This window comes from Solea solea, chromosome 20, assembly GCF_958295425.1.
Source record: "Solea solea chromosome 20, fSolSol10.1, whole genome shotgun sequence".
Classification (NCBI taxonomy): domain Eukaryota; kingdom Metazoa; phylum Chordata; class Actinopteri; order Pleuronectiformes; family Soleidae; genus Solea; species Solea solea.
In genome coordinates, this window is record NC_081153.1 from 9,010,514 (window position 1) to 9,034,575 (window position 24,062).

Below are 24,062 nucleotides of genomic sequence, written 5' to 3' on the forward strand. Positions count from 1 at the left end.
GGACGACGGCGACCATCTTTGAAGACCAGGTGCTGTAAACTCAACACCTCAGTGGCGGAACCAGCACAAGGCAGCTAAATGGAACTCAGCCGCCATTAATTCAATTATTTACACCTGTGATTTTTTTTTGGGGGGGAAGCATTCAATACAGTAAAGTTATACAATGATCACACACAGTGAGAAGAGAGTGGACCTTAACAGACAATTATATAAATAAACAACAATGTCATGGGAAAAAAGAGAAACAAATTGACATCTAGAGATAAAAGTGAATATTACAACCATCCAAACACTTACATTACAGCTAAATTACAGTGTTTGTCAGTTTGCATTAAAACATGACACGTTTTTTATGTCCGTTCCGGGCTACTGTACACAAGGGAGTATAACATGGTGGACTCTGTGGAGAGAATAGTTGAATAGTAAGCAACATTTATTCTTTTTCAGGGGATAATAAATTAATAAAAACACATTTGTAGATTATCCCTTTTGTTGATTAAAGGAAAAAATACCCACAAACAATAAAAACAATGAATGAATATCAAAATACAAAGAGAAAGAATAGGACAAAACCACGTTCTCTCAAAACCATCTTTATTCTCAAAAGCCAATTCACATTAGCTGCAATCATTGTTCAACCATGAGCTCGTGTCTTCACTCTTTAGTCGTCCACGCTCATGTCAAAAGTTCTCTGTCCACAGCTGGACGATGGATCACTGGAGCCGACCTCCAGTAAAATAATGCAGAGTGCAGGACAGCAAACCAGGACGAGATGCACCTGCGTCCTGCGGTTTAACTGCTACAGGTTCACTCCTGCGCCTAAAAACACTTTATTTACCTCTCCGACGTTTTTCCTGTAAGTGTTGAACAGATGAGTCGAACAAGAAAACACACTTAAACACACAAGGAGAAAAATCTGTGTCAAAGGTGGACGATTTTTTTCTCTGATGCTGGTTACACTCTGACCTCTACAGAAGAGGATTGTGGCCATGGGAAATTTGTTTTTTGTTTTAAACAAAATAAAATATATATAAAAAAGCCACAATTCTGAGAAATTCTCACTTTTTTTCCCATTTTCAATCTCGGAATTCTGACTTTTGTTTTTCCGACCTTTATCTCTCTCAGAATTCTGACTTTAATCTCACAATTCACACTGGTTTTCCTCAGAATTCTGAGAAAGGCCAGAATGTGGCCCTGATCCTCTTCCGTAGTACGACCTCAGCTGTGTTTTTGTGGAGCAGTGAAGTCCAGCTACAGTCTTTTGATTTTTTTAAATCGTAAATTAATGTTGCACTATTAATTTTTTTTTGTTTTAATGATTCATAACGTCTTGCTCACACTTTCTTTTTTTTGCAGACATGGAAATGCATTCAAGAGCAAGATACCTTATCTTTTTTTGTTAACACTATGCAAAACAGTATGTTCATATTATGCTAACATCCGTAAAAAAAAAAAAATCTGCAGTCTGAAAATATACATCCTTTTTCCTTTGTACTGTAAAATAGCTTTTCTATGGTGCAACTCTTGTTATAGGTTTATAACTGAGTAACGTTAAGGGTAACAATTCGTGGGAGAGATAACGGTGTACTGGCACTTCTCCAGGAACAGTAAACATGTTTTGAACCAGCGGTTAGCATTGACCATGTTTACACACACCAACAGTCACTTTGATCGTTCAAGTCGCTCCGATTCTGTCATTCACGCCACTTTTCAAACGTGTAAGTTAATGTTCTAATTCAGGTTTGTGTGTTTGATTTAAAGCTACGCTAACTGCATTTAATTCACATTTAAAATGAACAGCGTTCTTGCTCAGAGGAAAAATAATCAACCGATGGGGGAGGTTACTCGTTCCTAAAACTGGCCTGTAAATCTGCAGCCACTTTCAGACCGTAATGTGTCAGAAACTGGACGAAACGGGGAACAATATAATGTGTAAGAAATATATAATAGTGATAGTGAACTTTCCGCTTGTTACTGGAAATTAAAGCCTAGTAAAATGAAACAGGATTTTTTATTTTCTTGAAAACCATTGTACATTTGCTTTAACACTCGACGGTTGGTGCTAAAGGTGGCTAGCGGAATTAGCAGAGCAAAATCTGTTGTGGCTGAGTTTGTAGAAAACGTTGCTGAAGCGATAGCTATGAGGTGTCCACCGTGTCCAAATTTGACAAAAACATCAACAATGCGAACAGTCTTGTCTTGTCCCAGAGCTTCATTTAGACGCTGAAATGCAAACAGCTTCTTCGCTTTCTTTGCTAACTGCCATTTTGTTTTGCAGCTCCTTTGTCTACCTGACTTAACCACTTGATCTTTGTGCAAACACACACATTTTGTATTTTGTTTAGGTTAAAAAGTAATCCAAATTAATAACTAGCTTTAAAAAAAAAAATGTTTTTGAGACTCCAATTTAGAGAGTCCAATTAACTCCGTTAATGGGGAGCAATAGGGAGTGGGAAACCCAGGCCTTGACCTGTCAGGATTCCAACCAGCAAACTCTCTGGTTACAAAAGTCAAATACTATTTTCTCATTAAAATGAGGTCAGGTGTTTTCTTCAGGACTTGGTCTTTGGACACCAAAGAACTGCGGTGAATATTGCATTTCTTCCTCAAATCGATCAAACTGCTTGCTAACACGTTAACACCCCCTAGTGGCAAGACCCCCCCCCCCACACACAATAAAAATGCTGTAAAATGACTCACTTTTTTTTTCGTGGAATTGTCTTATAACTTAATCTCTTGTTGTGGCCTTTTCACCTGTGGAGGGATCCAGAAACTCAGGAACTGAACTTGCATTTGGACCAGAGGAATGTTGCTCCAGTTCCAGTTCCGGTTGCCAGGCCACAGTTACAGTTTGCGTCGTCAAAAAAAAAAAAAAAGGCCTCGCTCGTGAGGTAGAATGTGGTCTTAACAGTACTGTATGTCAGTGACCGGTCAAACACAAGTAGCACGTATACAACTGTCATCCAGACTGCGAGCAAACGAGCCTATAGTTGCTGCTAGCATACTGGGGCGTTTTTTTCTTCTTCTTTTAAAAAAAAAAATAAATAAATGTTGTTGATGTTGTTATGCAGCCAAATTCCTGAGACTAGTCTTGACGTCTAAAAAGTTTTAAAAAAAAGAGGTAAGATAGCGCAGCTCGGCTTTCGATTCAGTGTTGTTACGTACAAAACATTCAAACAGTCACGCAGTTAGACACGAAAGATTGTTATGATCTCACTGGATTTACAGAGAAAAGAAATGCAAGTCTCATACAAAGTTGTCACCTTTTTTCGGGTCTAACTTGCTGATGTGATGATAGGGCTGTCACTTTTACCCACACTAATCCTTTAAAAGATATTCGCAAACATTACCTCCGTACACGCAAACAAGTGTGATATGAGGCCTCCCCCGCTGAGCTAAGCTAACAGATAAGTCAGCACCTTTGCTTGTAAATTTGCTGTCGAAACCCAAAATACTACCACGCATTACTGACGCTAATGTCCGCTCCAAAAAAAACAATTTATTTCATATTTTCCACTTCGCAGCAAGACGTCTTACTTTTCTGATGAGGCTAAGAGGGTTTTCAAAACAGATCTACAGCCAAACTGCACACACGGCGCCCTCTACTGAACCATGTGATACTAGGCTGTATATTTTCAATTATTATGTTTTGGTTTTAGGTTTGAATGTCCTCATTTTCACCGCAAATCCAAATTTCAAACAAAAAGTGACAGCCCTATGTAATATTTCTGATCTTGACGGCTCTTCAGACGTGATTTAAATGCAACACAAATGCAACAAAGGTACTCTTTAGGTCCTTCTTTAGTTCCTGAGTTTAGTTCCGGGGATATAAAGGCCGTTATGCTAATTCAGAATTAATTGCGATCTATCCAACTGAACCAAATTTTAAATGTAATTTTCTCTCCTCGTCACATTGTGGCGTGAACTTTGACAGGACTGTGGAGCTCATGGTGCGTGGAAACATGGCCAGCGTTGCGTTTTCCCTGGCTCAGAATGGCCCGGCGCGACATGCTAACGGGACCACCTGAACCTCCGGGTGCCAGGTTCCCCCCGTTCATCTCTTTCCCTCTGATTGTCTGTGCATTTATATTGAGACTGTACAGTTTGCGAGGTGTGTGTGTGTGTGAGGTCCGGGTCATTCAAACACTGCAGCAAGTCTATTGCTTTGATAAAAGGCATCACTTCACAGAAAAGAGAGGAGAAGAAGGAAAAAACAACAACAACGACAACAAAAAAAAACACAAGCGGCTTTGAGGAGTAGTGTGAAGCTCGGAAAAAGCGAGATATACAAAGCAAATGTATGTCACGTTGCAAACAACAATACCATAGAGAAGCTTTTTTTCTTTTTAAAAACAGCAACAACAACAACAGGAGAGAACGATTATTGGCTAAAATAAAAGAACGGATCGAGCGCTACGTTTTTTTCACAATCTCACCAGCTCCCTCAGTGTACCGTGCTGATGATGAATCACACTGTTTTTGGTCCAGCCAAAGGTCACTGGGCCTCAGATCCCACTGTTTGGTCACAGTGGAGGGTCTGACCTACGTGTTATATAGGGCACATGCATATATATATATATATATATATATATATGTATATATATGCATATACATGTATGTGCATGTGTGTACTGCATATGTGCGTGTTTGTGTAAGTGTATATGCATGCCATCATTAGAGGGCGGTTGGCTTTTCCATCAGCCATTTCCCCGACCGTAGCACCATGACGTCACTGTTTAAACGTTAAGCCTCCGGCGTGCGGCGAGGCGTCAAACCACGAAACAAAAGAAGAACGCTTGAGAACACTGTGTGTGTGTGTGTGTGTGTGTGTACTTGTATACATGTCTTTGTGAGGACCAAAAAAACACCTACAAACCAGAACATTTTGTCTGTGTATGTGTTTAGACCTGGTTTGAGTGTTGGAACTGGGTTTTTAGTTGTGATGGTTAAGGGCTAGTGTCCTCACTAAGAGAGCTGTACAAGAGTGTGTGTGTGTGTGTGTGTTTCGAGTCTGGAGCGGGACTCTGCCGAGCGGTGAGCGCTAACGCTAACTAGCACAAGAGTCGGAGGGCATCATTCACTTGGGTTTGGCACAGCGTGTGGCATCGTTACACATTAATAAAAACAAAAATAAAAAACCCGACTACAACGTGATTGTCTTCTCATGACATTAGTGTCATTTGTGTGCTTTAGTTTAGTCCTGACCACTTTGCGGCGATGGCGGTCCGGTGCGTTTTTTAAATGCTACCACTGCATTCCTGTCAGTGTCAAAGTCTGAGTGGACAGCAGGTTTACACAATGTTTATGTGCTGGCTAATGACACAACTGCTACTATTTTGATTACCACTTAACCTAATGATTATTTTCCCTGTTAAAAAGATATTCAGCTCACCATCACAGTGAACGCTCAAATTTGTTGCATAAAAAAGCCAAACTAATGTAATTAGCTTCAGGCTAATAAGACGCTCGTAAGACCATACACTACATTAACCTCATGCAAAATAATTTCTCACTTTGTTAAAGTTTTTGTCATGAATTATTCTTGACATTGCTGCCACATTTACTGCCATTTGTGTGGCAGCAGGGCTGTTTGAAGGGACTCTGGGGTCCCAGAAAAAAGGGTGTAGATACATTCCTCTTGGCTTTGTTTTCTTTTTTGACTACTTGAAAAGCAAAAAAATATACTGGCATGGGATCATGGTGTTATTTAAAAAAAATTAAGGGATTTCTGACAAAATTGTACCTTCTTTGTGCTAACACCGTATTCCCATTGGTCAAAAAACCCATTTAAACCCCGAGTTAAATCAAATGACTTTGCAGTGAGTGTGGGTTCGGAAGAACAATCTAATTTCTTTTTTGTCGTCTTCATTTTTGGCATCACGTTAGCATAGCTGTTAGCATAGCCATTATCCGTGAAAGCCTGTATTGAACCTGACTGAAGAGAAGAGGAGACTGATGTTGTTTTTCTTCTTCCCGACAAGTTTTCTGATTCACACAAAGTGAAAGACATAATAACCACAACAATTGTTATGGTGTAAATTGCATATTTTAACGTGGCTCTAGACTTGCTAATTATTGTGTAAAAGGGGCTTAAATAATAATCCTTTCTCCAGGCGTTCTTTGTAAGGCGTATCTGTTATGCTGTCGTAACACAGACGCTAACGTTTTTTTCAGTTGTCAGCCGCTTTAATGTTTTAAAAAATCCAATTTTTTGACATCCCAGGAATGCAGAGTTAGCGTCGAGATCGCGTGTCGCTGTTAACGCGTCATGTCACAGTACAATGGCATAGAGCAGTTCACACACTCGCCACACGGATGACACACGACATGTCAGTTAATAAACTCGAGCCGGCAGGGGGCGGGGCTAAAAAATAAATCACAAATAAAGTCCTATTTTTGTGGTTCGGGTGAGCAGCCGTTTTGAAACTTTTCAACATAAAAGGAAGGAAAACACAACATCTGCATGGTTGCTAATGATAAACAAGCGTCAGTAAAACCACCATTATGCCAACTGTACAATCATCAACACAAATCCGAGGTGAGAGGTTATATCCACAACAATAACAACAACAAAACAAACAAAAATAATAAAAAGTACCCGCACTGTAAAGGAATGGTTCCATCCAAAACTAGACCAGAGAGTTACTCCTAACCTATGGAATGAAGTGACACTCAGTAGTGCTCATAGAAAGTTCATGTGATGGCCCTTCTCCTGGTTCCACCCCTGAGACCACCAGGGTGCCCAGGCGCTGACGGATGCACACATACACACACATACACATAGATAAGACGCACGCACACACACCCACACACACACATACACTAAAATCCATCGGTCAGTCCTCGAAGACCTCCAGGAAGAGCGGAGGGAACAGCTCGGTGGGACACTCCACTTTCATGTGAAGGAATCGGCTGGCGTGGCAGGCGCCGATCATCCGCAGGTCCGTCACCTTCATTAGCAGCTTGGGCCAGAAATGAGCCACTTTGTGTTTGCGGTAGTTGATGTAATGTTCAAAGGCCAGCAGGAACTCCTCTTGGCAGCGTTCAATTTGCTCCACACTGCTGAGGCCTGGTCGATCTGATGGTGACAGAAGGACCGTGTCGTTAGTTAGAGAGCCTGCAGGAGGAGGAGCCCATGGAGCTGCGTCGCCCAATAAAGCTACACTTGCTACTGTATTTACGTTTATATCTAACAATCTGACCGCTTTATAATTCCGTTTGTGTGCTGCCTCAAACAGACTTTAAATGTGTTTCTTTATGATCAGGTTTTTGAAATCCTTTGATGAGATTTTTAACATTGAAAAAAGTGACAAAAACCTGCAAAACAAAGCCGAATTAAACCAGTGTAAGAATGATCTAAAAACACTGGTGCAGGAGAGTGAACGGTTAACAAAATTCTACCTTTTCTACCTAAAGCTGATTATATCTTCTTTAAAATCTTGTTTTATTTTTGTGTTTACATGTATATTTTGCATTTATCTTATATTCAAAGACATTGTAAAATCCATCCATCCATCTTTCGCTCACCAGATGAAAGCAGGATGACGGCCTGTAGCAGAGCCACCTCCGAGTCGTCCAAGTTAAAGGAGGACAGCGAGACGCCGAGGTCAAAGATGGCGTCCGAGACGACGCCCAGGCCTCCGTTCTTGAGTTGACCTCGCGTGACCGCCATCTCCCCGTTCAGCGTGAGCGTCTCGCTCTCGGGGTCGTAGCGAACGGCGGCTCGCAGCGACATGATCTCCATGCAGCAGCCTTTCAACAGAATGATCTGGTCTTCACAAGGCAGCTGAGCACCAGGGGACAGAGGGGACAGAGAGGACAGAGGGGCCAGAGGACAGAGGGGACAGAGGACAAACAACGTCAGCAAAGGCTCCCTGGCTAATCCACAGCTACCATGTTGTTATTTATCAGTTGAAAATTGAGCGATTCAAACATAAATACTGTTCAAATTGAGATTGAGAAAAAACAACATTATTAAAACACTAATTTATTCACTTCAGGACTTGGAATTTCCGAGGTCATGGAAACTCTGATTTCCAACTCGGAAAACCATTCTGAGCTCTAATGTAAACAGAATGCAGCATTATTCAGTGTATAGATAATCTATTATTAGGACATTTTGACGTAACATGTTGACTCTGCAGTTTCACTTATTTTTCATGGCTTCATGGGTTGACCAATTAATAAAACAACAAAGAACACATTGATCAACAATTAAAATAATAAATATTAAAACCAGTTACATGTTTTGTTGTTTTTAAAAAAAATAATTTTAGTAATTACACATTTCTTTAAAGGGAAACTAGGAAATAACAGGCCACTCCACTGATAATAATTGTTGTTTTTTTTTTTATCACATCTTGACACTTTTTTTTTAGATTTCTCCTTGTTTTATTAATTTAATCTGTACATATAATGTGTCATTGTACCTTTAAAAATCAAGACAATCTCAATTATTTTAAACGAACAAAACGTTGAAAATTCTACTTTTTTAAAAAAAAAAATGTTTGAGTCCTACTTCATGTTACACTTCTGAGATGACCAAATGACTTAAAATATGGAGTCGTTAGAATGAATGAATGAATGACAGTCACGTGACTCACCTCACAGAACATAGGCAGTTTTTTGGCAAAGTCCACCACTCGGGTTATGGCAGGGGTGATAATTTTTGTAAACTGACTGAAGGCCTCTATGTCCACTTTGTTTCCTTCAGGTGTGTTTGCCATCGACGCATGACCAATATCCTCAGGCTGAGGAGACACAGAGCGAGGACAGGAGCGGTCAGAGTCTGAAGGAAGTTGCCGTGTTTGTATGAAAACAATCAAACAGCACTTTGTTTTCTTGTGTTTTAAAAACACGCCTGAAATCCACAGGCGACCACAACATGTTCAAACCCCGACAAACACGTGTGAACACTTAAAATAACACTAATGGTTATTATATAGCATGCAGTTAAATCTGTGTTGTCTGATTAAAAAAAAAAAGCTGAAATAAAATGCCTCAATTTTAATTCTGGCACAAATTTCTAATTTTTTTTTTTTTTTTTTTTTTTTCCTAAAGTTAAGAATTCATGCCAAGCTAAATTTGCTTCAATTAAAAACAATTTCAATACATTTTAACAATATGTGGCTTCTAACAAGCAAAGAAGTTCTGTCACTGGATAAATGTTAACTTTAAACGTGTATTACTTTTCTTTTCTTTAAGAATCCACACTTTAATTATTTAAATTACACTTTAATATATACTTAATTAACTTGTGTACAGTATATAGCTGTAGTCGTTTATCTCGTTCTCATCTTGTTTTTCTTATTTTTATCTTCTTATCTTTTCTCACACCGTAATCACTCTGAGTTAACTTTAAGAATAAATCCGAAAAGCTCGGCTAACACGTTCGTCTTACCTTCGCTTCCTTCACCCCCGCTGCACTCTGGTCAGAAGTATAGAATAAATTACATGTTATTTCATTAAGAAGCATTGCTTCCTCGACCTGTTGGATAATCAACAGGAATCGTGAAGTTTTCAACGGAGAACTCGTGTCAAGGCGACTAAAAAGAAAACATGTTAAAAAACTGAAGACAGATGAAAGAGAGGAAAAACAGTGGAGGACAGACGTCCAACATGGGTTTCTATGGCAGGATTCAGTCTTCACAAACACTCCAGCGGCCACGGCCACGTCCGTGCGGGATCTGATCGGCTTTTGAACAAAAACGGAGTTTCGGTTTTTTATCGTATCGACTTTTTATCCACACGGAAACAACATTTGGGAAGAAGCTAGTCACAGAGTGTCGTGTTTTTGTCATTGTCGCCGTCGTCTTTTTCTTGTGTGTAGAGTTTGTTTGTTTGTCCGTCCGCTTTATGACAACTTTTAATCGTCTTTCCAGAATCCTGCTCCGCACTAGAGGATTTTCAATTCTGAACTGATTTTAAAAACGCGTGGCGACCACAGACGCAACCAACTTTGCAACCGATGTTCACGCTTAGACGATCCAGTCAAGACGCAGCACCACACGCTCGGTGTTTAATCAGAGACGATTGCAGTTCTCACAGAAACTTGTGTGATTTAACGTGACTTCAGAACGTAAAGAGACATGGAGGCGGACTGTCGGCGTCGTCAGTTAATAGCTGTCGTGTGTGCGCGACCTTTTTTTCCCGATGACGTTAAAATCGTGTCTGTTAATCCCTCACATTTCAGGATAATTTGGCCAGATAATCCGTTCGAATTAGCTTTAAAATCGGAAGCACCCACGATTGTCGGATCTGGACCGAAATCAGAACAATTTTCCTCTAGTGTGGGGGCGGGGCTTTAATGACTTTCTTCATTCTGTCTTTGTTTCTGTGTTTGTTTACTTTTTCTTCACTGTTTTTGTTGCAGCAGTGTTACAGCACCACATACAGGCCGGGCATATGTACTACAGTGTTTCATGTGTATAAAAAATGTTTTAAAGTGACACAGAAACACAAGATCGTCCGTTTCCGTGTGGATAAGACTGTGTGTGTGTGTGAGAGTGTGAGTGTGCTCTGATCGCGCCATAGAAACCCAAAACAAAGTCGACAGCCGACAGACTCTCAATCAGCACAGAGCGATCAAACTTCACAGAAAAGAAAACGAAATTAGTCAGAAAACAAAATGGCGGGTGAGAAATCGAACGAAAGCTCCAAACAGAAAGATAGAAAGGAAAGTGAAACAGCACCAAAAAAATAAAAAAAGCAAGTCATTAGTATAAGGAGTTAGGGATCATTGCATGGTAAGACATAAAAAAACAACAAAGAAGATGTTCCATTTTAAATTAGTGCAGCTGCAGAACTGAGGAACACACTTTTCTCCATCGTCCAGCTAATTCTCTCCACTCTACAAGGAGATACAAAAAAACACATGGACATATTAACACAGGGAACAGTGGCACAGTGGTGGGGCGAGGAGAAGGAGACGGAGGGAGGGTGACGTGGGGGGAGGTCAGGGAGGGGTGGGAGGTGAAGGTGTGTGTGTGTGTGTGGACAGGATAAGGCAGAGTAATCAATACAGTGAAGGCTGGTGGTCAGGACGGACGCACGCACGGAGGGAGGGAGGACGATGTCTCACCAGGAACTTCCGCTTCTGTTTCCAGTGGTTGCCCTGGGCGTTGGTGGCCATGTGGGCATCAGTCACCATACGGATGAGGTCCCACTCCTCCTGCGTGGGCTCCAGCCGGTCCCACACCGTCTTCTGCAGCTCCTCCCGCCGACGGCGCTCCCGGTTCTCCTCGATCAGCTTCCGCTTGGCCAGACGCTTGCTGTCGTCCAACACCACTGGAGCGGAAGAGGGGGAAAAGCGGAGACAATGAGAGTGGAGGAGGAGGAGGAGGAGGGGGGGGAGGAAGACAAACTGGGGAGGACATGTTGAACAAACACTTTCAACATCGAGGTGCAAACAAGAGACAACTGAAAAGACAGAACCTAAAGAAGCAGAAAAACAACACTGTGACACTCACAGTCCGTGGCCATCCCCACAGCGATGCACTTCTTGAAGCGACATTCCTGACACTGGTTCCTCGTCACTTTGTCGATGACACATTTGGCCTCAAACTTGCAGGCGTAGGTCGGGTTCAGATTCTTCTGGATCGTCCTCCTGAAGAAACCCTGCAGAGCAGAGGGACAGCCACACTTCATTCACATCATAGCAAACGACGACAGACGATGAGAGGGTGAATTCACCGCGACTCTGTTGCCGTTTTTTTTACCTTACAACCTTCACAGGTGATGCAGCGATAGTGATAGCCTGTGGCTTTGTCCCCGCACACTACACATAACTCATCCTTGTCCAGGTAACTTGGTATGTACCCTGCAGAGGAGAAGAAGAAGAAGAAGAAGAAGAGAAAGAAGAAGAAGAAGAGGTTTTTAATTCAATAAAACAAAGAAAAAAGACATTTCTACAGCATTTTTTCCACATGCTCGCGTTTCTCTTGTTGAGCTGATGTTAAAATGACGCTAAGTATACAGGCTGACTCTTTGCTGACACCTAAAGGTCATCCTTCCTACATCTAATGCAGTGTTTCCACCATGGTAAGGTGGTACATCAATTTGGTACAGCACAGTATGGTTTGGAACGTAAAGTCCTTTTTTCCTGCTCCAGTTTGTGGCCGTTTGTCTCAATGAGACGCCAAACTTTGTACGAGAATAGACCAAAGGCGTTGGAGAAACACCGATCGCAAGGGAGTCACGTTTTTTCTGTCGCACCCAATCACCTGACGGGAGGAAGGGTACCGTACTGTACCAAACCAAACCAAACGCGATGGAAGCACGGCTTGAGTGAGCTTTAGATGTTTCTCAGTCCTGGTCCTCAGGGACCAACTGTCCTGCATCTTCTAGATGTTTCATGAAACACCCAACCCGAACCTGTCGGGACCAAAAATCCAGACCAAACCACAAATGATTCAGACTCAGGTTCCTGGTCATTTCAGTATAAGATCAGTCTGAGAGTGCAGAAACCAGAGCCTGAGAAGAATCTTCTAGATCTGTATGGAACTTTAGCTGCTTATAGAAAACATCCCAATCTGTGAAGATGTTGATGAGATACCTCTGAACTTTGTTAGCCTTCAAATCTGATGAGTTTTAGATTGGATTTCTTGAAAATTGTTATTTTTTGGTGACGTCATCAGTGAGTAACCATGCCGCCGACGACGGATGCGACCTAACCTGACCATTTTTGTCCGTGCCCTGCCTGACTCGGTAGGTCAAAGGTCGGCAAGTAAATTTGGCCTAAGGGCATTTGAATATCGGGCAAAAATACAATATCCTGTTAGTTTTTCTTCATTTTTTTAAATTTAAGAGATGTTTTGGTTTCAAAAATGTCTTAAAACTGCTCTTTGACTGAGTTTATTATTTATTTTATTTCCGAATTCTGCATGACTGTATTTCCTTTTTTATAAATCTCAGTTTTTAATTCATCTACCGGGCCGGATATTAACCGTGGTGCGTGGGCCAGTTTTGGCTTTGATTCCCGCTGATCACACTGCTGCGTCCAGATGACCCACTGACTTAACACCTGGCTTCTTTTTAGGCTTCAACTTAATCAGATCAACGCTTTGACAACAGGTTTATAAACCGATCAATACTTTTTAGGGAGGAGGGTGGTTTGTGAAGAAAGCAACAATCCATCATTCATTCATTCATTCATTCAATGGCCTTCTGTTGCCTCAACATCAATCAATAATCAACCTCTCATCTGCCTCAAAACCTGCTCACAGACTCTGTTAAATCTTGGATTTATGCTCATCAGATTGAAATTATAAATCCCAGACATTGATCTATTGATTGAGGAGTGGTCGTCGTTAAAGAGAAACAACAAGGGCCGCAACATTTAATAGATTCAGTAGTGAATTGTCAACTATTTCTCATTCAATTCATCAGTTTGAGTGTTTTTTTTTTAAATAAAGCAATTTCTCTGATTTTTCAGCTTCTTAAATGCGAATATATATCAAAGAAATCACTTTAAACTGAATCATTTTGGTTTGTAGACACAGTTTTCTTGAGAGTTCTTGGAGACAGTGATCAACATGTTTTTTTTCTGTCATTACAAATCAACAGATTACGGAAATAATCTTTAGTTGCAGCCCCAAAGACAACAAAGAGACATGTAAATGTGAGGGCTGTGAAAAAGGACCTTCAAGTCCAGGAAAAACTGAAAATTAAAAAGGAAAAACGTCTGTTTAGAAGTATTTTCAGCGCAAACGATCCTGAAAAAAATGCTATTACGACATACAACATCAAGTACAACAAGAAATTATAGAGTTATAGATGAGTAAACATATAATAATATAAATAAATAGATAAAAATAGGAAACAAACAATTAAATAAATAATACAATGAATGTATGACTAAAATTTAAAGTTTAAAGTTTTAAAATAAATCAGCAGAAAATAATAAACAGAATCAAAAGATGAAAGTAGATGAATTACTGACTGAAAGGAAACAATACAAATGATGTAAATATTCTGAGATATAAATCAAGGGAAAACTACACAGAAAAAGATTTTTTGATATTTTTTCCTTTAGTTAAAAAAAGTTTGAAATGAATTACATTATAATAACTTCATTAATTTATTCAATAATACTCACAATCTGTGTTTTGCGTCAGCACTGCAGTGAACTTATATGTTTTAAATAATGTATACATGAAATATTAAAAACATGAAACACAACTTTGTCAAATAAACTTTGAGATGAATAAATAAGGTTTTAATGACTGTTTTTCTTTAACGTTATTGTGTACCGCAGTTGTACTTAGAGTCTGAGAACCATGGTTTTAGGAACAATCATTAGCCTAAAAAGGCTCAGGATGGAATAAAACTAGCACATCTTTCTGTCACAAACCTTGAAAATAGTTTATGTATTGCTCTATTTTTTTTTAGAAATAAGAAAGAGGCCTTATTTAGTTTGGTCATTTTCCTGTATCAAGTATTTGGGTATCAAACAGTGACGCTGACTCTCCTGACGTGGTACCTTTCTTGTGCGCCTCCTGCATCCACTGCAGGTGTGAGAAATCCGCTTTAATGTCGGGGAAGAACTCGGGCTGATGGAGGCAGTGACTCAGGGTGACGTCCATGTTGTAAAAGTCGTTCTTAAACCCGGACGCTCCCCCGGCGTACGAGCACGAGAAGTTCTGAGGCGGCTGCCACGCTTGCTCCGCCGCGCAGGGCGGGTGGTGCAGGCGCTGGGGCTCGCAGTGTCCGAACCCCTGAGCCTCACCTGGACACATGCACTGGTCCAGCGCGTAGCCTCCTCCCATGTTGACGTGAGGCATCTCGTACATGTCTGACATGCAGTAGTTCATCGTGGAGAGTCACAGAGGAGCAGCACACGAAGAAAACTTCTCCAAAAAAAGAGTTTCAGAGTCACTGTTGGGCGTTTCCTGACGTGGGGAACATTTTCGCGGTAAACACAGTGACTTCACTCCTTCACTCCCTCACTCCCTCACTCCCTGACTCCCTGACTCTGACTCCTCCACCTGCCTCCATCCGGCTAATTTGAGAGGCAGAGATTTATGACGACGTCCAGCTCTAATCTTGTGCTCCACAAATCCCCGCGGTGTCACAGACAGCGGTGATGTCACAGATTAAGACGCTGAATGTTGGACATAGCATCCCATAAAATCCCCAGGAGTGTGTTAACAAAGCAACGTTTAGTTAAATTAAAAAAAAAAACAACAACTAAATAATAAAGGAGGTAAAGAGTGTGAGGAGTGTTGTTGATGTTGCTGGTTGTCTTAGCGCCACTGCCATCCTCAGGCCGACCTTTGACCCCTGTGTGTGTGTTAAACCGCCTTGCTTATCCAGTGAGTGTTTCAAATGAGCTTGTTACGTTCGCTCACACAAAACTATCCAGTTATGACACTAAGACGATTTGAAGCAGGTGCTCGCGTTCACACGCAGACGCCTGATTCTGACTCTTCGCTGACACTAAACTGACTTTTTACCGTTTACGATTCAGGTTAAATGTTTCGGTGACTTTTATTTGTTTTGTTGTAAACCATTTTGCGTCAAGGCTGCAACGATTATTTGATCAATCGCCAACTATTTATCATCAACAAATCGGTTTAAGTGAGAGAAGTTTTTTTTCTGAATATTTTCTGGTTTCTTTGCTCCATGAAACAAAGAAAAAATTCAAACTGAATACATTTGGTTTCACATATTAGTAATATTTTAATACTTTCTCCCATATTTAAATTTGTGGTTCTTTTTTATTACATTAATTCTTTTTTTTTTTGGTATTTGTGACTTGCTGCTGTAATCAGTAAATCTCTCTCGTGTCCTATCACTAAAATCAACTCTTATCTCATCTTTAATCTGTAGTTATGTAAAATAGACGCCAGGGAAAATGAGCCACTATTATGAAAAAATGTGAACATTTTAACGTTTGTCGCGACATACAACCTTATATAGAACATGAACTGTTTCACATTACAAGTACAACACAGTTTACTATCATTTACTACAGTACAGTGATTATGAATTAATAAATTCATGGCCAAATATTTAGATAATCAATGAATTGTTTGGAGTGTTTTATTTATTTATTTATTTTTTAAATAAGTGAAACACATTCTCTGATTTTTCAGCGTCTTGATTTTCTGGTTCCTTTGCTCCAAATAACAATGTCTTTTAAAATCATAATAACGTGAGTAATTCTGCAAAAATCAATGCCTTCTCCCGCGTCAGAGTCAGACGCTCGGGCGACATGTTGAGCGACACATGTCGAGCGACACATCGCGTGTTGTGTTTCAGATTATTCACAGATTATCTCACACACACTGGCTGAACTCAGCCGGATTGATTATTAGGCCTCCTGATCAATAAAGAGCTGCCTGCAGAGATTCACTGTGACATCATCGACCACACTGCACCAGGTTTTGGTCTCAATGAGGACTACTGGTCCTGACAAAGTCAGTTGTTTATAAAGAGGTCACAAATACACACCATCATTAACTAAATTGCGTTCCAAACCCCTTTACCCTAAACCTAACCATCACAACTAAGTGCCTAACCTTAATCATAACCTAAACCCAATTCTAACCCTAACCCTAAAACCAGGTCTTAACCCTTGTGTTGTTGTGGGACCCAGACAAATGCAAAATGTCCTTAAGGTCCTAATAAGGTTCTGCCTCATTAGGACCAGGTTTTGGTCTTAATGAGGATGATCGGTCCTGAGAAGGTCAGTGTTTATAAAGAGGTAATAAATACAAGTATAGTCCTGATAGTGTAGTGTTTATGTTTATGGAAAGGTAACAAACACACACACCTGGATTTAAGAAGCTACAACTTCCTGTAATTGGGGACCTTACGTAAATAAAATTTGGTGATAGAAAAAAAACTGTGCAAATACAATACTAAAAGAATGTTTGATAGGTGGAACCTTCATATTATTTATAATAGTTCATTTTTGGTCCAAAAACACCACTGGGTTTAACAAACAATCACTAGTCACAGTCTGTAAGTACACATGCTTTTGTTGTTTGTAGTTTTTCTGTAATATTTCATTTTATTCTTCCCCTAGAATTTAGTTTTATTTGTTTATTGTAAACTTTCTAATTTTCCTCTAACTACTGCAACACTGTGTGAAACAACATAGACAACATGAATGCAAATTATTGTTTCAATGTTTCAACAATAATTCACTTAACTCAATGAAGGTATTTCTGGATAATAAAATAGTCTGTTGTCACTGTTGCTTATTTTCAGACATGGATCATATTTAACAAAACATATTGTTGGTGACAGGGAGATTTGTAAGATTCGGATGAAGTGTAAGAATTTATACCTCATCATTTCTTATATTTGCACACATTTTTACTTCTGTATTAAACACAAACTGGCCCGCACGTCTCGTCTATGCTAAATTATTATTTAGTTATTTATTTAGTTTCATTTATAAATGTGCAAATAAACTAATTACCAATACACACCAGTAATGAAAACACAAACCACTGTTTTAGCTTGTTACTGAAAATGACAGCTTAATGCAAACAGTAATATCGTATTATAAAACACATATTACTAAGTTAGATATTCTTTTTTTGAAACATTTTGATAATTTTTCTAGTTCACAATTTGGTTGACATTATTTTTCTTTTTTCCCCAGAAACTAGGCTTATTTTACTTTATGTTGTTCACATGTGGCTCTGATCCTCTTCTTAGCAATTAAAAACAAACTCTAAACTTATTGTATAGACATATATGTGGTATACTAGTGTCTATTAACAGTCTCCTGAGATCACATGTGTTTAAAGGACCAGGCTTCACGGAAAGAAGATGAACTTTTGGCCAGTTCGTTGACATCAAATCAGATTTTTTATCTTCTTACTAAACTGCCAGACGAAATGAAGACTCAGACACGCAAACATGTTGCTGGGTAACGCGTCGCAGTGAGGGGACGTGTGAACAGATGAACACATGGCGCAGTGGCAGCTGAGATGCGTGCAGTTTTGGCTTTAAAATCCCTGCTGCTTGCACTGGTGTGAACTCTGTGAATCACAGGCGGTCTGCACACCATCTATGCTCCTGCTGAACGGGATTATAAAGAAATGCAGATTATCACGCACAGGTTTTTTTTAAAAAAAAACAACGTTAATACGTTATTGATTCATGAGGATATTTCTAATCAGTCGTGCGACAGAACGAGTCTCTGTGGTAAATTTAGGAATTGAAGGTTTATGGAAAATGCCACAAAAAACCGTAGTAAAGTTCACAGATGGTAAAAATTCCAAAATAAGGAACACCATCGCTTTTATGATGCTGCTTGCACACAGACAAATATTATTACATTAAAAAAAAACAAGGAAAAACAGGACAAAATTTGACAAAACTAGCCAAAATTGAAGGAAGTTGAACTTTTTACACACTTGTTTACTTAAAGAGTCTTCCATTACTTTATTTATCTTAATTTAAGAATTCATGCTTTAGAATTTATTATATTTCCATTGTGATCGCTACTATACAAACAAACCAATGTGTGATTGAGAATTTAACTTCTGTATTAAACACAAACTTACTTAATAACTTATTTACAAACTCTGGAAATTGAAGGTTTTGTAAATGCCAAAAAAAAACTAAAAATTGCAGTCAATTTCACAATAAGGAAAGGACATAAGAACATAGTCTCTTTTACGACGCTGCTTGCACACAGACAAATATTATTACATTAAAAAAACTTCGGACATTACCTACCTAAATTAAGTTTGTGTCAAACTCAAGGCCCGTGGGCCACATCTGGCCCGCCATACAATTACATTTGGCCCCTCAATATAATATGCTACGTGTTTCCTGTTTCTTTCCTACACTTATTATACTGCTGATTTCACTTTGAAACAGTCCTCCAGTGTTGATGTTTAGCCCTTTCAGCAGTGCTGTCGCTAAATACACCTGACTCCCCTGTTAAGACATTTCTTTGCTAAAATGTTGGAGATTCAGGATTTCTGAGTCTTTTTAAGTGATCGACAGTTCAGCACACTCATGACTCATGACCAGTCGGTCTGCTGACGTCACATATCAGAAAAGTCCAGTTATAATATGACACTTAACATGACTTAAACACGTCAACCCACTTATATGCTGAAGTGACACTTGTGACTGTGGAGCAGCGGCTCTTTAATCCCATTAGTTGTGGAGAACAAGGCGAGCTGCGTGACAACGATACGTTTCTGCGGAAACGGATCGAGCAAAAATAGTTTGACACTTAAAAAAAAAAAAAGGAATAACAAAAAAACTCAAAATGAAACACTGAGTCTTAACGGACTGTGGAGCTGTCAAGGGATTCAAACTACAGTACGGACAGGTTTCCTCATATATTTCAAAATGAAAAAATACCTTTGTTTATTCTAGTAAATTTAAATAAAGAGGAAGCACAATTTTAAATATTTAACTATTTGGAAGAAATTTACAGAAGAGGATTACAGCCACATTTAAAAACGAAATAAAAAATGCCAGAATTTTGAGATTAAAGTTTTCTCAGAGTTCTGATTGTAATCCCCAAATTCTGGCTTTTTTTTTTTAAATTGTTTTAATTTTATTTGATCAAAGTCAGTTCTGTGATTAAAGTCCCAACACTGATCTTAATCTCAGAAATGTATTTATTTATTCAAAAACTTTTTCACATATGGCCCTAATCCTCATCCATAGAAACTAATAAAAAAAAAACAGTTAAATTGATAAAAGACGAGCCTAAAACAATGACATTATCTGAAACACATAGAAAAAAAAGGTCTGGTCAATACCGATACCGATACTGATACCAATAATCACGATACAACAATTCGGGGATAATCAACATATTGCAGGGCAATTATATGGCGATAATTCACGATATCTGTCTAACTGAAGAAAACAAAACGTTAACGTGAAAAGTGCAGGATTTCTCCATTTATTCACAACATAGAGAACCAAGTGCATAAAGTCTATGTATTGAACGTAGCTCTTAACGTAGCTTTCTCCACTGCTATCCCGTTGTAAACTCCCTCTTCTACAGACATGAAGTCGTGACACCTGTCCAGTGAAACTGGCAGGGACTGTTAAATTTAGAACGCCTTCATTAGTGCATTAAAATATCGATATCGTTTACCCTGGCGTAACGATGATCGTATTGCACGAGGAACGCTCAAAGACCTCGGATTTCAAACTCAGAAACCCCGGAAAATAATCGTAAATGAAATGGTGCAATCCGGCCAATTAATGAGCAATCAATGCGTACGCGACATAATCTGTTCAGACGAACAGTTAAAAAGGCTTAAACGTGGATTAGGGACTTCATCCAATAATAAGTGTGAGTGTGTGACAAGTAGATGTGATCAATCTGCAGCAGCTGGTAAAGAGGCACTCGCTGCCCGGTAAAGCTGCTGGTAAACCGGGGCCTGATACCAGTTTAACTTTTTGATGAGGTGACGTCCTCGCGCTGCACTAATCTCATCCCAAACAACTGCGGACAAAAAAACGCCTCGGAAACAATCTGTTGTCTGAGTCGACACAACAAACACCTGCGCTTCTGTCTTTAGGGGGTCAGACGCACATCGATCAATTATATCTAATATTGTTGGCTTTTTTTAAAAAAACCAAAAAAAAACCAACCCATTTATTATGATTAAAATACAATTTTAGCTAAACCTTTGTTTCACAGCTATCATTGACAGCATCAGGTTCCAGACACGCGTTTAAAATGACTGAATTTATAAATAATATATTAAAATGTTATTTATTTCTTGGGAATATAAAAAAAAAATGCATGTATGTAAAAAATATTAATAAATAAAGTTATAAATGCGATTTATTTAAATGATTTTCATTCAAACAGTCCAAATTAGCATTTTGTTCTGTAGCACTTTGTTTCTTGATGTGCATAAAAACTACACATTTGAATGTATTTTTTTTGGACCATTTTAAAATAACTTACCTCAACCGTATTTTTCTTTAAAAACCCTTAAAAAACATAAATGTTGGAAAAGTACGTCCAGATGAATATTTCACATTTCTTGGGGTAAAGTAAATTTGCTCCTGCAGCCTCCAGCGCCGGCGCTTTTCTATTTAAAATCACCACGGTTACCACACTTCACAACACTCAGTGAGTGGACGTCACCTGACTGACGGGAGCAGGCTTTTACACACACACACTTTATGATTGATTACTTGAGGATTTGGGGTTCAAAACCGGTCATGAACAATGTGTGGACGTGTGTGAGGAGACGCTGTCCCTGAGACGCATGTCCCCGGCTCCTCTGTGAGGACACAGTCGTTGTGTACGGTGAACTTCGAGGGGAAAAGTTCACCGTAAGCTCTGGGGAACAACAGGAGTTTAAAGGTTGAGAGGATAATCCTTCACTGACTGAATGGATGGATGGATGAATGAATGAATGAATGAATGAGAGATACAATTACAAAAACGGTAACTTTTGAATTCTCCTGCTACTGTGACATGTTTATTAACTCCACTGACAAGGTCATGTTTTCATAAATGTGTCCTTATCTTATCACAATATACCTTTTTACATCATTCGATATTTTTATTTAGTTATTTATTCATAAATTTAACCGAGAACCTTAATTTTCTGCGGAATCATAACAAGCGTATGGACCGTACCACAGTGTGAGGTTATTCTTTAGCTAACTGATAATGCCTATCTCTAATAATCTACTGATAAGATAAATAACGTGTTATATGTGCAGCTACTGAAATCAGGTTTAATCCTCCAGTATTTACAGTAAAATATTCCCCTGGGAGTAAAGTTTAGTGATGGATTAGGATTAGAAAACAACAAACTTGTCCAAATGAATAATAATAATAATCCACATTACCTGATGTAAACACAACCAATCGCGTCATTCAAGGCGTTAAAAAAGAAGATGACATTGACAGGAGAGAGGAGGGAATAAATAAATAAATAAATTAATAAATAAATAAATAAATAAATATCTTACCATTTTGAAGGGCCTCATCTTTCCAGGGGGGGGAGCAACTTTCTGATGGCTCTAAAAAAGACGAGAGAGGAAGTTTAAGAGACGAGCGGCTTCGCTCAGTGAATCAGAGGCAAAAGTGACGCCTCAGTTCAAAGGTCAGTGTGAAGACAACATCAACCTTCGAGATGAATGAATGCGCTATCTTGGGATATCGAGGTTTGTTTTCTACGAAAAACAAGATCTCACAAGATGAGACGAATGAGTGCGTTATCACAAGATATCAACAACCAGCGCGTCAGCGAGGCTCATGTTCTCGTGATAACGACATCTCACGAAGTTGAGAAAAACAAGTTTGTTCTATCAGATAAACGAGATAAATTAACATGTTTTCTTGAGAAATCGAGGCTTGTTTTCTTGGGATAACGAGATCTCACAAGATGAGAAAAATAAGTGCGTTAATACGAGACATTCGCAACCGTTTTATTCGAGATAAGATTAATCAGCGGGTCGACAAGGCTCGTATCCTCGCGATGACGAGATCTCGCGAAGACGAGAAAAATAAGTATAATAAATATCAACAATTGTTCTTCTCATGATAATAAGATAAATGAATGCAATATCTCGCGATAACAAGGCTAGTTTATCGTTTTATTGAATGATTGCGTTATATCGGGATAACAAGGCAATTCATCTGGTTATAACGTGGTAAGCAAGGTAAAGTGAAATCTTTGCCATTCTCTGTTTTGCAACATTTGCAGCCTCTGGCAGGAGTCAGAGCCGACGTGCTGCTGCTTCTCATCTCTGATAGAAATCATTAGTAAAGATGGAATAACCTTTAGTTTTCTGTTTTCCTGTAATCATGAGAAAATTAGCTTTGTTATCCTGCGACAAATGACACGATTACTCCGTGATCTTGATCAGACGGAATGAAAAAAACAAACAAAGTGGAGAGAGACGTTTCACATCTTCACGTTTAAACATGATCTTGGTTTAAGTGTTGGATGCTGCTGCTTCACATATGAACCTGCTAAAACATGGGAGTATTTATTATTTTTGACATGTAAGAGTCTGAATATGCACCGGAGTGAGGCTTACCTGACATACTGGTGGGGTTTAAGGCCGAGGCGTCATCCTCAGAGCCTCCTCAGACGTCTGGGTACATACCTAACTGGAAACACACACACGTGCTCGTCAGTCACTCACAACAGCAGGAGGAAAGTCAACTGTGCTCTCAGAGGAAACAACTGATCAATCAATCAGCTGCTTCTTCACCTGATGAAAAACTACTTTTTTTTTCCCCCTGCATCTTAGTTCAAGGATAAAAACCATTCATTCACCCTCACTCTGTCACAGGGAGTGATGCACACACACACACACACACACACACACACAGGCTCTCTCAGGTGTTTCATTGTTATGCCCGGGTGACATCTAGTGGTCACTTGTGAAACTTCACACAGTCTCACAGCAGACATGAGAACAGTTAAAGGTACAGTGTGCAGATCTTATAGTGGACTCGTGAAAAACAGTGATTCCTACAATCGATGATATAAAATGTATTTTACTTTCATGTTAAACCTTTGAGACAATTCTATAACCGCAATGTGTCGTCTCTTCTGTTTCCTTTAATCAGACTCCTATGTTCTATATTCTATATTCTATAGATCCTTGCTTCTCAAACTGTGGTGCGTGCACCACCAGTGGTACACGGGCTTCCTCTGGTGGTTATTGGAGAACAATCAGAAATACTGTTCTACTGTATACCAGGGTGTATATATACAGTATATATGGTATGATCTAAAAACATGAAGGCTTAAAATCTGAACAAATGTATTCATATTTGATAATAATAATGATTAGGTGAAAACAAATAAGCTAAATGAAAGTAGAATACATAATAATGTATCATATTTTTTATACATGTGCTTATAAAGGGTACTTTTGTGTGAGTGTGACTGACATTAGAAGTTTCTCAAAATCAAAATGATATTCCTGATCAGCTCCAGCACTTTCATCAACAATGCTGGATCTACTCAAGTGTGTCCAGGATCAAATCAGGAGAATAATTGATTATAATCATAAAAAAAAGGCCACAGCAGCGGATGCACAGTCCATTTACCAGGTACATCTGTGACAGGATGGAGCAA

The 24,062-nt window shown here is 39.2% G+C and overlaps 1 protein-coding gene across 5 annotated transcripts in view; it reads right to left on the reverse strand.

Moving 5' to 3' along the window:
• Nucleotides 1–6,679: 6,679 nt before the first annotated feature.
• The window catches only part of thrb (thyroid hormone receptor beta), an 89,719-nt gene continuing 72,336 nt past the window's right edge, over nucleotides 6,680–24,062 (reverse strand). The window contains exons 3-11 of one of the 5 annotated variants that reach the window (XM_058619867.1): nucleotides 23,011–23,079; nucleotides 21,937–21,987; nucleotides 11,718–11,818; nucleotides 11,469–11,616; nucleotides 11,081–11,286; nucleotides 9,401–9,487; nucleotides 8,604–8,750; nucleotides 7,528–7,786; nucleotides 6,680–7,078 (exon numbers count right to left, since the gene is read on the reverse strand). In XM_058619867.1, the coding sequence (XP_058475850.1) occupies nucleotides 6,837–7,078; nucleotides 7,528–7,786; nucleotides 8,604–8,750; nucleotides 9,401–9,487; nucleotides 11,081–11,286; nucleotides 11,469–11,616; nucleotides 11,718–11,818; nucleotides 21,937–21,987; nucleotides 23,011–23,017 (1,248 nt within the window). In that variant the 5' untranslated portion in view covers nucleotides 23,018–23,079 and the 3' untranslated portion in view covers nucleotides 6,680–6,836. Of the gene's footprint in view, nucleotides 7,079–7,527; nucleotides 7,787–8,603; nucleotides 8,751–9,400; nucleotides 9,488–11,080; nucleotides 11,287–11,468; nucleotides 11,617–11,717; nucleotides 11,819–14,479; nucleotides 14,876–21,936; nucleotides 21,988–23,010; nucleotides 23,084–24,062 lie in introns of those variants that run through there. The other 4 variants (XM_058619866.1, XM_058619868.1, XM_058619869.1 and 1 more) reach the window with 4 other exon arrangements.